A 14641-nucleotide genomic window follows, 5' to 3' on the forward strand; every position below is an offset into this window, starting at 1 on the left:
TGTCTGTCCTCTCCATGACACTTTCTCTCCGCTTCTGTCTCTCTCTTCCTACATCCATCTATCGATTATCTGTGTTTCTGTGGTATGTCTCTGTCTGAATCTGAATCTATCTCCATCTCCGCTTTGTTTTCTTCTAGTCCCTTCCAGACATTTCCTCGCTCTCTCTCCTTCGCTAACACGTTTTCTCTTTCTCCCTATCCATCTTCCTCTCTCCTCTCACACTCCTCCTCCCTCTCTCTGTCCTTTAAACAGCAGGGATAGGGTAGGGGAAGAGTGGGGGCAGGCAGAGATAGGTGTTTTAGATTCATGGTGATGCCACTTCATTTGTAATGAGGCGGATTGGCTTTGCTCCACACTGCTCACACACACTTGCTCTGCTCGGCAGTCTCACCTTCCTTCCCTGGGTTTAATTAGTCTACAGTGGGTAAAGTGTTTGGCCGCCGCTCCTCTCCTCTCCCCTATTTATACCTCCAAACTCTTCTGCGTACTAAATAGCACCCTATACAGTGCACACATTTGACCAGGGCCCATAGGGCTCTGGTCAAAAGTAGTGCACTAAATAGGGAATACGGTTGCTGGGTGAACTATCCCTTCAAAGACAAGTATAATATGAATGGTTTCATCAAACTAAGCCAAGCTCGAAGTCCTGAAAAACAGTCTAGTGTATATGAGAGCAAGAGAAGACAAATAATGAAAAACTTTTACTACATCATTCCAAATGTGTTATTTAATAGTTTTGGTGTCTTCACTATTATTCTACAATGTAGAAAAAATAAAGAAACCCTGGAATGAGTAGGTGTGTCCAAACTTTTGACTGGTACTATATATATATATATATATATATAGTTGAAGTCGGAAGTTTACATCCACTTAGGTTGGAGTCATTAAAACTCATTTTTCAACCACTCCACAAATTTCTTGTTAACAAACTATAGTTTTGGCAAGTTGGTTAAGACATCTACTTTGTTAATGACACAAGTCATTTTTCCAACAATTGTTTACAGACCGATAATTTCACGTAGAATTCACTGTATCACAATTCCAGTGGGTCAGAAGTTTACATGCACTAAGTTGACTGTGCCTTTAAACAGCTTGGAAAATTCCAGAAAATGTCATGGCTTTAGAAGCTTCTGATAGGCTAATTGACATCATTTGAGTCAATTGTAGGTGTACCTGTGGATGTATTTCAAGGCCTACCTTCAAACTCAGTGCCTCTTTGCTTGACATCATGGGAAAATCAAAAGAAATCAGCCAAATAATTGTAGACCTCCACAAGTCTGGTTCATCCTTGGGAGCAATTTCCAAACGCCTGAAGGTACCACGTTCATCTGTACAAACAATAGTATGCAAGTATAAACATCATGGGACCACGCAGCCGTCATACCGCTCAGGAAGGAGACGCGTTCTGTCTCCTAGAGATGATCGTACTTTGGTGTGAAAGTGAAAATCAATCCCAGAACAACAGCAAAGGCCCTTGTGAAGATGCTAGAGGAAACGGGTACAAAAATATCTGTATCCACAGTAAAACGAGTCCTATATCGACATAACCTGAAAGGCCGCTCAGCAAGGAAGAAGCCACTTCCTCCAAAACCACTCCAAATCCGCCATAAAAAAGCCAGACTACGGTTTGCAACTGCACATGGGGACAAAGATCGTACTTTTTGGAGAAGTGCCCTCTGGTCTGATGAAACAAAAATAGAACTGTTTGGCAATAATGACCATCGTTATGTTTGGAAGAAAAAGGGGGAGTCTTGCAAGCAGAAGAACACCATCCCAACCGTGAAGCACGGGGGTGGCAGCATCATGTTGTAGGGGTGCTTTGCTGCAGGAGGGACTGGTGCACTTCACAAAATAGATGGTATCATGAGGTAGGAATATTATGTGGATATATTGAAGCAACATCTCAAGACATCAGTCAGGAAGTTAAAGCTTGGTCACAAATGGGTCTTCCAAATGAACAATGACCCCAAGTATACTTCCAAAGTTGTGGCTTAAGTACAATAAAGTTAAGGTATTGGAGTGGCCATCACAAAGCCCTGACCTCAATCCCTTAGAAATGTGTGGGCAGAACTGAAAAAGTGTGTGTGAGCAAGGAGGCCTACAAACCTGACTCAGTTACACCAGCTCTGTCTGGAGGAATGGGCCAAAATTCTCCCAACTTATTGTGGGAAGCTTGTGGAAGGCTACCCGAAACGTTTGACTTAAGTTAAACAATTTAAAGGCAATGCTACCAAAACACTAATTGAGTGTATGTAAACTTCTGTCCCACTGGGAATGTGATGAAAGAAATAAAAATCTGAAATGAATCATTCTCTCTACTATTATTCTAACATTTCACATTATTAAAATGAAGTGGTGATCCTAACTGACCTAAGACAGGGAATTTTTACTAGGATTAAATGTCAGGAATTGTGAAAAACTGAGTTTAAATGTATTTTTCTAAGGTGTAAACTTCCGTCTTCAACTGTATATAGGCAAAACGTCTAATTGCGTTATTTACATTTTTTTTTACCAAATATTGCAATTTAGATTTGAATTGCGATTTATATCAAAGCACTTGGGTTGCCAGGATAGTGGGTTCGATTCCCTGGACCACCCATACGTAACAAAATGTATGCACACATGACTGTAAGTTGCTTTTGGATAAAAGTGTCTGATAAATGGCATATTTATACAACGGGTTGGTCAAAACAAGCATTGTGATTGGTTGAGAAGCATTCTACGGTACTCGGCTACAACTACAGTAGAGCTGTGTGAAAATATTTTAACACGTCTTATCGTGTACAATTCTATGGTGTTGTTTAGCATGACTAGAAACACAGGTATAGGAGTTGTTGTGACAGGATACCAGGAACCAAATGAAATGTATTCTTCACATACACGTGTTTAGCAGATGTTATTATGGGTGTAGCTAAATGCTCGTGGTCAGTGTTTCCCAGGGGACCTGAATTACACCGAACAAAAATATAAAAGCAACATGTAATGGGTTGGCCCTATGTTCCATGAGCTGAAATAAAAAAATCTAGAAATCTATTTCACTCAAATTTTGTGCACAAATTTGTTTACATCCCTGTTAGTGAGCATTTCTCCTTAGCCAAGATACCGGATGTGGAGCAGTCGTGAAATCCATAGATTAGGACCTAATGAATGTATTTCAGTTGACTGATTTCCTTTATATAAACTGTAACTCAGCAAAATATTTGAAATTGTTGCATTTATATTTTTGTTCATTATATATTTGAATAGATGTTACACACAGCTGAATAGTGTTTCAAAAAGTCACAGGCTTTTGCAATATGGATATTGCACAGCCCTACCCAAAACAACCCAAAAGTACTCCAAAACAACCCAAAAGTACTCCAAAACAACCCAAAGTACACCAAAACAACCCAAAGTACACCAAAACAACCACAAACAGGTACCCAAAACAACACAAAAGTACCCCAAACAACCACGAACAGGTACCCAAAACAACCACAAACAGGTACCCAAAACAACCACAAACAGGTACCCAAAACAACCACAAACAGGTACCCAAAACAACCACAAACAGGTACCCAAAACAACCACAAACAGGTACCCAAAACAACCACAAACAGGTACCCAAAACAACCCAAAGTACACCAAAACAACCACAAACAGGTACCCAAAACAACCCAAAGTACACCAAAACAACCACAAACAGGTACCCAAAACAACCCAAAAGTACACCAAAACAACCACGAACAGGTACCCAAAACAACACAAAAGTACCCCAAAACAACCACAAACAGGTATCCAAAACAACCACAAACAGGTACCCCAAAACAACCACAAACAGGTACCCCAAAACAACCACAAACAGGTATCCAAAACAACCCAAAGTACCCCAAAACAACCCAAAAGTACCCCAAACAACCACGAACAGGTACCCCAAAACAACACAAAAGTACCCCAAAACAACCACAACCAACCATAAACAGATACCCAAAACAACCACAAAGAATCACAATGTGATAATAGTGGGGTGCCTGGTAGACTAGCGGTTGGGCCAGTAAGTGAAAGGTCGCTGGTTCGAATCCCCGGGCCGACTATGTGAAAAATCTGCGGTCTGTGGTTGTTTTTGGCTACTGTTTTGGATACTTTTGTTGTTTGGGGGTACCTGTTTGGGGTTGTTTGCAGTTGTTTTGGGTACTTTGTTTTGGGGGAGGGGCCTGTTTGTCATAGTTTTGGGTGTCTGTTTGGGGTGATTAGTAGGACCTGGCCAGGGTGCAGAATCAGAATTCCTTTTTATTCTCTATGAAATTAGGGACTTTTCTTTTAGCAGATTTATCTGAACTAGTGAATCTTGTACATATCTCTCTGGGGATTGAACCTGTGTTTTCTGTGTGACTCACAACAGTGTTAGCCCTCTGAGCTAAAGCCTGTTCTTTAGCCCTGAGAGCTAACACAAGTTGTTAAATCTCGAGCAAGGGAACTCATCAAGCAAGTTCGGCCGACCCCCTCTACAGTCAGTCTTTTATGTTAATTCAAATAACCATTTTATTTATGAACCTGAGTGCCTGTGATCATGACTTGCCTTACCAGTTGTGGAACCGAGACAGACTTTAGCGAACATTGTGCAGTGTTCAGTTGCCCTTTAGGAACATGGAGACTAGACAGGACTGTGGACTGTGGACATGGCTCTACCAGACAGAAGCAGTGTTCATTAGCCAGGGCTGATGGGGGTTTGGTAGGGGGTTGTGGGTGTTTTGGCAGAGGGTTGTAGGTGCCTCAGGTGTTCCAGTGTTCCACAGGGCCCTAATGAATCTGACAAGCTGTCAGTCTGTCCTCTGTCCTGCTCAGAGTAACTGACAGGGCCAAACCTAGTGTCATACTCACACACTAATAAGTACTGTGTTGTATTTCCTGGCACATATAGTTAAATGTTTAGGGTTGGTTTCCGGCTTCCGTGTCTCGAAAAGCCACACACACACACACACACACACACACACACACACACACACACACACACACACACACACACACACACACACACACACACACACACACAGGCTACTTCATACACACACTTAACCCCCTAAAACACACTCAACCTCTGAATGTCCTCTTCCCACTCCATAGGAGCCAGCGCCTATGACAGAGGACCTGCTGGAGGAGCAGTCGGAGGTGTTGGCCAAACTGGGCACGTCAGCTGAGGGTGCCCACCTTTTCGCTCGCATGCAGAGTGCCTGTCTGCTCTCAGACATGGAGTCTTTTAAGGTGAGGACACACACACCCACACCCTGACAACTAGACAACTCCTCACACACCCACACCCTGACAACTAGACAACTCCTCACACACCCACACCCTGACAACTAGACCGACATACAGTACACACACCCTGACATTAACGCTGGCATACGCACACACACACACACACACACACACACACACACACCAAAGAGAGAGAGACACGTGCGAACACACACAGAGAGGCACACAAACTCGCTGCCACCCAGACTGGGTGAGTGGCACAGGAGCCTATTAGTGGTCTCAGGCCTCTCGGTCAGTCAGTGTGTCAGACTGGGGGGCTTTTGATTAGATTGTCACAATCTCCCTCATCTCTCACAGTGGCACAGTGGAGGGCATGCTAATTGTGTTATCAATATCAATGAAATGCTTCGTATTAGATATTATGTTGGGTGTGCAATTGGACATTTGATTGAGGTCTTATTTAGCTGATGTACTGTAGCGATGTCTGTTTTTAGTACTAAATGCACTTAAAATTATTTCCATTTTGGAAGTATCTCCGGGTGAAGCCTCCATAATGTTGAATAATAGTGGTTGATGTTATGCCAGTAACAGTATTAGGGTTAATACATCTTACAATTTACTAGACACTCTTATCCAGAGCGACTTGCAGTAGTGAGTGTATACATTTAGGTACTTTTTTTATACTGGTACCCCGTGGGAATCGAAGGTGTTGCAAGCGCCATGCTCTATCAAACTGAGCCACACGGGACCTAGAAAACTCAACACATACAGTACCAGTCAAAAATGTAAACACCTACTCATTCCAGGGTTTTTCTTTATTTTTACTCTTTTCTACATTGTAGAATGATGACATCAAAACTATAAAATGACATATGGAATCATGTACTAACCAAAAAAGTGAGAAACAAATCAAAATATATTTGAGATTCTTCAAAGTAGCCACGCTTTGCCTTGATGACAGGTTTGCACACTCTTGGCATTCTCTCAACCAGTTTCATGAGGTAGTCACCTGGAATGCATTTCAGGTGTGCATTGTTTTAAAGTTAATTTGTGGAATTTATTTCCTTAATGCATTTGAGCCAATCAGTTATGTTGTGACAAGGTTGGGGTGTTATACAGAAGATAGCCCTATTTGGTAAAAGACCAAGTCCATATTATGGCAAGAACAGCTCAAATAAGCAAAGAGAAACGGCAGTCCATCATTACTTTAAGACATGAAGGTCAGTAGATGTGGAAAATTAAGAACGTTGAAAGTTTCTTCATGTGCAGTCTCAAAAACCACCAAGCGCTATGATTAAACTGTCTCTCATGAGGACCACCACAGGAAAGGAAGACCCAGAGTCACCTCTGCTGCAAAGGATAAGTTTATTAGAGGTACCAGCCTCAGAAATTGCAACCCAAATAAATGCTTCAAGTAACAGACACATCTCAACATCAAATGTTCAGAGGAGACTGCGTGAATCAGGCATTCATGGTTAAATTGCTGCAAAGAAACCACTACTAAAGGACACCAATAAGAAGAAGAGACTTGCTTGGGCCAAGAAACGTGAGCAATGGACATTAGACCGGTGGAAATCTGTCCAATGGTCTGATGAGTCCAAATGTGAGATTTTTGGTTCCAACCGCTTTGTCTTTGTGAGACACAGTGCAGGTGAACGGATTATCTCCGCATGTCGAGTTTCCATCATGAAGCATGGAGGAGGAGGTGTGATCGTGTGGGGGCAATTTGCTACTACATGATTCCATATGTGTTGTTTCATAGTTTTGATGTCTTCACTATTATTCTACAATGTAGAAAATAGTAAAAAATAAAGAAAACCCCATGAATGAGTAAGTGTATCCAAACTTTTGATTGGTCCTGAAAATGCTTTTGATGATTAAAGTCAATTTCCTTCCTTTGTCATGAGGACAAATCTACAAAACAGCTCTTTACAATCCCACTATGTATGCATCTTGAATTAATTTACCCAAGTTACATTTAATAGCTCCCTTAAAGTGATAGAAACAGGCCAAAAAAAGCTGAATTAATCTCTGTTGTCACCATACCACATTTTTCTGCTGAGTAGCATTCAGCCTCACCTGCTAACTCCAAGCTGTTGGACCCAAGAGGTTCGGAAAACATCAGGTCACCATCTTTAAACGTCTCTGATGGGACTTCCGGCTCCACCCCCTTTGTTCCCAACGGTAACAAACGCTGACAAATAGTGTTTCGTTGGGGGGGGCACAGTCGCAACTTTTTGTCGCATTACCCCGGTCTGTTTTTAACTGGCCCACTAAATGCTCTACTTTGGAGTATGTTCTTCTCAACCTCTTCTTCTTCTGTCCTCTCTGAGCTCCATCAACAGCTGACAAGAGAGGGAGGGAGGGAGGGAAGGTTATAAACTGGAGGAAGAAGAATGTTGTGTACTCAGGTATAGCGATTAGTTGTGTTAGAATGGCCTCTAAATTTAGTGTGAGCTGTCTCGGGGCCGGGGCCAACCGGCTCTGTATGTAATTGTGCTTAGCCAAGCATAATCTGGCATTTTAGCTTTAATTATCCCAGTCCCTGCCGGTGCAGAGCAGGGAGGATGGACCGCTGATGAATGGTGGGTAATATGACAGCCATGCAGCACATACCAGCCCCCTCCTCAACTTAGTGTGTTGCGCATTCACACACGCAGACGCATGTATACAAACACACGCGTCACATGCACACACAAACACAGACACACACTTCTTCCGTAGGGGGACAGCAGCAGAGGAGAAGCCTCCTGTCTGTCTGTGTCTCTGTCTGTCCTGCCCTGGGCCCCCAGGCTACTGAGGAGAGCTCCTGTCTCCGTTATTCATGCTTTAGCCTCATTGTCATCAATCCATCTACTGTTGCTTCACTGAAATGGAGCGGTCTCCTCTGTACCAAACTTATAGTGCCTTAAGAAAGTATTCACACCGCTTGACTTGTTCCACATTCTGTTGTGTTACAGCCTGATTTTAAAATTGATTAAATTGAGATTTTGTGTCACTGGCCTACACACAATTCCCCATAATGCCAAAGTGGTATTATGTTTTTAGAATATTTTACAAACTAATACAAAATAAAAAGCTGAAATGTCTTGACTCAATAAGTATCCTAAAAAGTCACATAAGTTGCATGGGCATTACAAACACATTACTGAGTACTGCTTTCCATATTTTCAAGCATAGTGGTGGCTGCATCATGTTATGGGTATGCTTGTAATCGTTAAGGACTAAGGAGTTTTTCAGGATAAAAACCTGGTTGTCTGCTTTTTCACCAGACACAGAGATGAATTAACCTTTCAGCAGGACAATAACCTAAAACACAACTCCAAATCTACACTGTAGTTGCTTACCAAGAAGACAGTGAATGTTCCTGCGTGGCCGAGTTACAGTTTTGACTTAAATCTACTTAAAAATCTATGGCAAGACCTAAAAATTGGTTGTCTAGCAATGATCAACAACCAATTTGACAGAGCTTGAAGAATTGTGAAGAATATAATGGGCAAATGTTGCACAATCCAAACCTCTTAGAGACATACCCAGTAAGACTGACAGCTGTAATCGCTGCCAAAGGTTCTTCTACGAAGTATTGACTCTGGGGTGTGAATACTTATATAAATGACATTTTTCTGTATTTCATTTTCAGTAAATGTGCAAACATTTCAAAAAACATGTTTTCACTTTGTCATTATGGTTATTGTGTGTAGAGGGGTGAGAATAAAACAAATATTTAATCCATTTTGAATTAAAGCTGTAACCCCCCCAAAAATATGGAATAAGTCAAGGGGTATGAATACTTTCTGAAGGCACTGTATTGACTGTGTAGAGCTCTGAAACATTGACATGCCTGCCTGTGTCTATTTCTGTGTCAGGCAGCGAGCCCGGGCTGTACCCTGGAGGACTTTGTGCGGTGGTACTCCCCCAGGGACTACGTTGAGAAAGCATTGTCTAGTAGGCTGAGAAGGTAGGCATCGATGAGCACTGAACAGAAGTAGGATGAAGTTGCTCGTCAGTATTGACTTGAGTTCAGTTTGGGGTTTTCCCCCCCCAAGATTAGGATTTGTTGCCTGGCTACCCAAACTCCTTGCTGCGGCCAAATGCTATGCTAAGCCCACGGATGTTAGTTGTTCTCTGCAATGAATCTGGATTTGGACCAGAGCCAGAACACACGTGGGTAAAGCGGCGTTTTGACATTCGTCATTGGTTTTGATACTTTGATTGGTTAGAGATGATCCAATCGCTGATGAATTTGTTATGTACAACACCCCTCATTTTGACATCACCACAAATGACTTCAACGATTGCAGTCTCAGGCTGAAGTATGTAGCGAACTTAGAGCAGCGGCTGAATTCACTTTGAGTTGTCAGGCAGTAGAATTTGGGTAGGATAAGTTCGGTTTGGATTTTTTTCCCCCCAAGGTTAGGGTTTGGGGAGGATGAGCTGTACCTAAGGGCAGCTTCTATCCAAAGCCATTGTGCATTGTCAATCACTGACTATCATTTAAAGGTCAACTGCACTTCCTGATTGGGCCTTGTTTTTCATCAATGCTCATTAAGAAATGCTAGCGGCCATGACAGAAGGCAAACAAGGGTTGTCTTGGGGGTGTGGTTTGATGTGGGTGTTTCTTGGGTGTGTCTTTGCCATTCAATCACAACAAACAAGGACTGTAGTCAGCCAGTTCGTGTTGAAACATTATTGAATGAAAGCTGGTAGCATGCATCAAGCATGTCATCAGGTTTGATTGATTATAAGCTAGCTAGTTAGCTAACATTAGCTAGCAGGAATCAAACTTGTCTTCAGGTGCAACGTTAGCTATACAAATCTTCGTCTCACATAACGTGTTAGGTAGAGGCTATGTATTTAACTAGTTACGTCACATATCATTGGCTATGCTGCTATGATACTAGACTATCAAATAATGACATGTAGCTAGCTAGCTTGCTATGAACAAAATTCTGCTACTTTACCAACAACACACCAGTCTCAGGTTTGACAGTTGACAGCCTAAGTAGAAGCTAGGCGGATTGAATCCATATCCTGGCCATCTGCCCATGATCGTTGAACAACTTTATGGAATCACATTTTCAGTAGAGTAGCTATTTCCAAAGCAAAGGCAATTACTAACCACTGTCTGGGGAAAACGTTCCAGTGGGTGAGTTCGTTTTGCATGGCCCGGTGCCCCGGTCTCTGCCCGCCCGGGGGACTGGGTTATGCAAAGCGAACTCACCCAGTCTTTTCCCAGAAAGCTCGGTGCCACCACATGTTAATAGGCAAAAAGGGGCATGAATTGTTGACATAACTGTAATCCAAACCCAACCTTCATGTACTCATTGTGATGCACAAAGGTTCCAAATTCCATTTTAGACAAGACTGACTTTGACTTTGTAGTACATTTTTACACTAGAATAAATGTTTGACTCATATTGATGCTACATAGGCCGTTTTTTCAAAGGGATTAGTTGTTTTTTTAGGGGCAATAATGTTTTATATATCACTAGGTGAAAAAGGCTTCTGACTGTGACAGGTAATACTTTTCCAGTTTGAGCTGCTAGACTGAGACTCAGTGAATGACAGCTACACCTGTCCTGAAGCTCAGGGCTGCCAACTCAGAGAACTGACCCCTCCCAGGTTCACTACACACTCTGCCTGTTTGTCCCTGTTTCAGCCAATCACCATGCAGCGCTGGTAAAAGTAGGTCAGAACACAAGGTGTCCCTGCTATGAGACACACACACACAGGTGTCCCTCTCCTCCCTGCCACGGGTCCCCTCGCTGAGAGTTTAAACTGAGTTCAGGGGAACCTTGCTGGGCCTTGGAAGGTCGGTCATCATCTAGCCTATAGCACTACGTCCTTCATCCGTCTGCCGCCAGCCAGCCGGCTCTTTTGGGTAAACTCCAGGTGCACTGATTTTAGTTTGGAATTAATTTTCTGATTGACATTTTTTGCTGCTCCACTAAGTTGTCCTCTTAGGTAGGTAGGTAGACAACAGGAGTGCTTCTATAATCCACACTCCTCTGATTTGCAGTCAAGATCATCACCACAAGGAAGTCACTCTGCGACATCTTAAGAACGCGGCGCTGTGCCGTTTGATCTATCCCTGTGCAACAGAGCCTGAAGGGTTGTGTGTCATTAGGGTATACCAAATCAGATTGCGCTTCTGGAATCTCATCACCGACTCACCCAAAAATAACGAATGACCCTGCGTTGGATTAAGAGCAGTATCATTAAAATGCAGAGTTGCCTCTAACCAACACATTTGACCCTTCGCCAAGCCCCGCCTCCCTTTGTTACTGTTGCAACCTCGGACAACATTTTCCCGGGAAGCTCAATTCTCCCTTCTAACCACTGACGAAATCCTGTGGTTTTAATACATAATGAAATTAAACACAGACTACTTTTTGTTTTAATAAAAATGTTGTTTAATTTATTTGCACGAAAGGAAAACAATTGATAAAAACAAATAAATACATAAACGGTGTGCAGGTGTGGCTGGAAGCACAAGGTCTTATATGAAAACCACACCATGAAAAAACAATATGCAATAAAGTACAAAAATAAATAAGGTTTGTTAAAACAGATAATAAAAGCTCCTAATTATAAATTTACGACATTAGATACGGCTAAACTTCTGACTGGTGACAAGACAACGTCGTAGTTAGATTGTGTAATTTAAACGAGATTTAGGTAAAAAGTGATTGCTTATCAGGAGACGCTCTAGACTGTCATGACAATTGCTTCACGGGAACCTGGTAAAATGAAGGTTAAAGTGTGGCTAGCCATTGGATGGCTCTGAATGCACTGTCAGCATGCAGCCAAAGTTACTAACCACTTTTGGAGCTAACTAGAGCTCTGAAATCGTATTCTGATGTCGACAACATTCTGATGTTGTATTCATAACATGACAAAATTGCAAGCTAGCTAACATTTTGAAAAAGCTAGTTATATTAACTGGTTAGCTAGCGTTAGCAATGTTGGGTGGTCAATAAGACTGAGCTAGCAAACAATGTAACAAAAGTATAGGCTCTGCATTTCAGGAATCACAGCAGCAAGTACCCCTGTTGCACTGTTCAATTATTTAGCCATTCAAACAATTTGTTTTTGGATGAAAACTCTTCATTTTTGTAATGCCTTTGATGTGTTTCAAACGTGAGCTTGTCTGAGGTGTTGGACTTGATGACAGTTGCTATCCATTCAAGAGCTGCAATTAGTTGTCCATAACTTTGGGGCAGGGCTTAGCGATGGGTCAGTTGCGTTTATACGGCAGGCAGCCTCTATAAGTCAAAAGAAGCGGATGAACCAGTTACATAAAAGAGCAATGCCTATTGAAATGTCAAGTACATTGCCCTGACAACCTCTGCAATCAGAATGGCTGTAAGCGAGAGAGTGTTTGTTTTCTATATTCCTCCTCTCCCCTAAGTGCTGCACTACTTGGCAGTACAGAAGCCAGCAGACCTGACCTGCCATCTCTTGCCCTGCATCCTCCACGCTGCAATCCTCAAGGCAAAGGAGGAGGGGGGGTGACAGCTGCTGAATATCTCTCTCCCTCTTTCCCCATGTCCATCTTTCTCTCTCTTTTTCGGTGTGTCTCTCTCTCTCTCTCTCTCTCTCTCTCTCTCTCTCTCTCTCTCTCTCTCTCTCTCTCTCTCTCTCTCTCTCTCTCTCTCATTCTCTCCATCCTGTCCAGAGTCTGAAGAGGACATCCTATCTGCAAGAAAGGCCATCCAACAGGCCACCTCTAATGCCGGTAAGCTGCTGCGCCACCCCATCCTAGACTACAAGAAACTGGAGGTGAGTGGAAAAGATCTGTCCACCTGAAGTTGATATGCCTTTCCAATCCTGCACCCCAAACCCCTACCACCCACCCTAGTGCTCAGTGACTGTATTTGTCTCCTCCAACAGGATATGATCAGCCAGCTGATAGCGGTGGAGATGGTCGTTTCCCACTCTCTGAAGACTAAGTTTGGCATCGGGAAGACAGAACCGGGCAAAGACGCAGAGGATCTGGAGAGGTACAGTAAGACACAACAGCACGCCCTGAGAGAAATAATTTAATGTTAACCAGTATGGCCAGAGACCTCTGCAGAGATACAAAAATACCTGTAAAGTAAATCTATCCAACTTCTTCAAACCTATCAATTTCTATTCAGGTTAGTCCAATTGAGATATCCTTTTAGCAAGTTAGACCTATTAAAAACATGAATAGCTTAAGTGTTATTGACAGGTATGCAGACAGTGCTCTTAAGGTATTGGTAAGAGAACTCCCCTGTAGTTTCTCTACAGCCCATAGAACCAGCTGACATATTTTAACCATCCCTCCATGGTACCAATCCTTCCCCTCGGTTGTGTCCTCTCATGTGTACCTTCCGTCATTCTCTCTTCATTAATATCAAAATAGGATCCAAAATAGAATCAAGTTTATTTTTCATATACACATGGTGTACCCGGTGTAATGAAATGCTTACTTGCAGGTACACCTCTCAACTATGCGACAACAATAAGAATACAATTAAGTAAAAAAAATTAAGAATAAAAATAAAACATTTCAATGGCATAAAATAGAATAAAATGATCACAAACTATCACACGCCTGCTCTCATTTCATCATACACCCTGCTCGGAGGGGCATGTGTAGGAATGCTAACCCTTAACGAAAAAAAACAGGCTTCTGTCAGACAGTTATGGCAAATCTTTGGCCAATTTGCTGAACATTTGCAGCAATCTCATATTTTCACGTAAAAATGTGTTTTGTTGTGGCATTTTTTTGTCAAACTGTAAATTTGCTGCAAACTCATTATGAATATGCAAATTAGATACGGTTTTTGCTTACTTTGTGTATTAACAACATTGAAATGTTGTATCTACAGTTGAAGCCGGAAGTCTATATACAGTGTGTGCAAAAGGCATGAGGAGGTAGGCAAAAAATAGGCCATAGTAGCGAAGAATTGCAATTTAGCAGATTAACACGAGTGATAAATGAGCAGATGATGATGTGCAAGTAGAGATACTGGTGTGCAAAAGAGCAGAAAAGTAAATAAAAACAGTATGGGGATGAGGTAGGTAGATTGGGTGGGCTATTTACAGATGGACTATGTACAGCTTCAGCGATCGGTTAGCTGCTCAGATAGCTGATGTTTAAAGCTAGTGAGGGAGATATGAGTCTCCAGCTTCAGCGATTTTTGCAATTCGTTCCAGTCACTGGCAACAGAGAACTGGAAGGAAAGGCGGCCAAATGAGGTGTTGGCTTTGGGGATGACCAGTGAGTAGAGATGCTGGAACGTGTGCTACGGGTGGGTGTTGTTATCATGACCAGTGAACTGAGATAAGGTGGAACTTCACCTAGCATAGACTTAGTTGTCAGACTTTGGTGGCTTGTCATTATTGGTAGACAACAATACTTTTTTAACCTCTT

The 14641-nt window shown here is 42.3% G+C and overlaps 1 protein-coding gene across 1 annotated transcript in view; it reads left to right on the plus strand.

Moving 5' to 3' along the window:
• Positions 1 to 14641, plus strand: part of LOC106582383 (rab3 GTPase-activating protein catalytic subunit) — a 144698-nt gene that overhangs the window by 97571 nt on the left and 32486 nt on the right. Inside the window, 5 exon segments of the mRNA XM_045704398.1 lie at positions 5104 to 5241; positions 9105 to 9196; positions 10898 to 10917; positions 12917 to 13020; positions 13132 to 13241. Coding sequence (XP_045560354.1) covers positions 5104 to 5241; positions 9105 to 9196; positions 10898 to 10917; positions 12917 to 13020; positions 13132 to 13241 — 464 coding nt within the window.

This window comes from Salmo salar, chromosome ssa21, assembly GCF_905237065.1.
Source record: "Salmo salar chromosome ssa21, Ssal_v3.1, whole genome shotgun sequence".
NCBI classification, from domain to species: domain Eukaryota; kingdom Metazoa; phylum Chordata; class Actinopteri; order Salmoniformes; family Salmonidae; genus Salmo; species Salmo salar.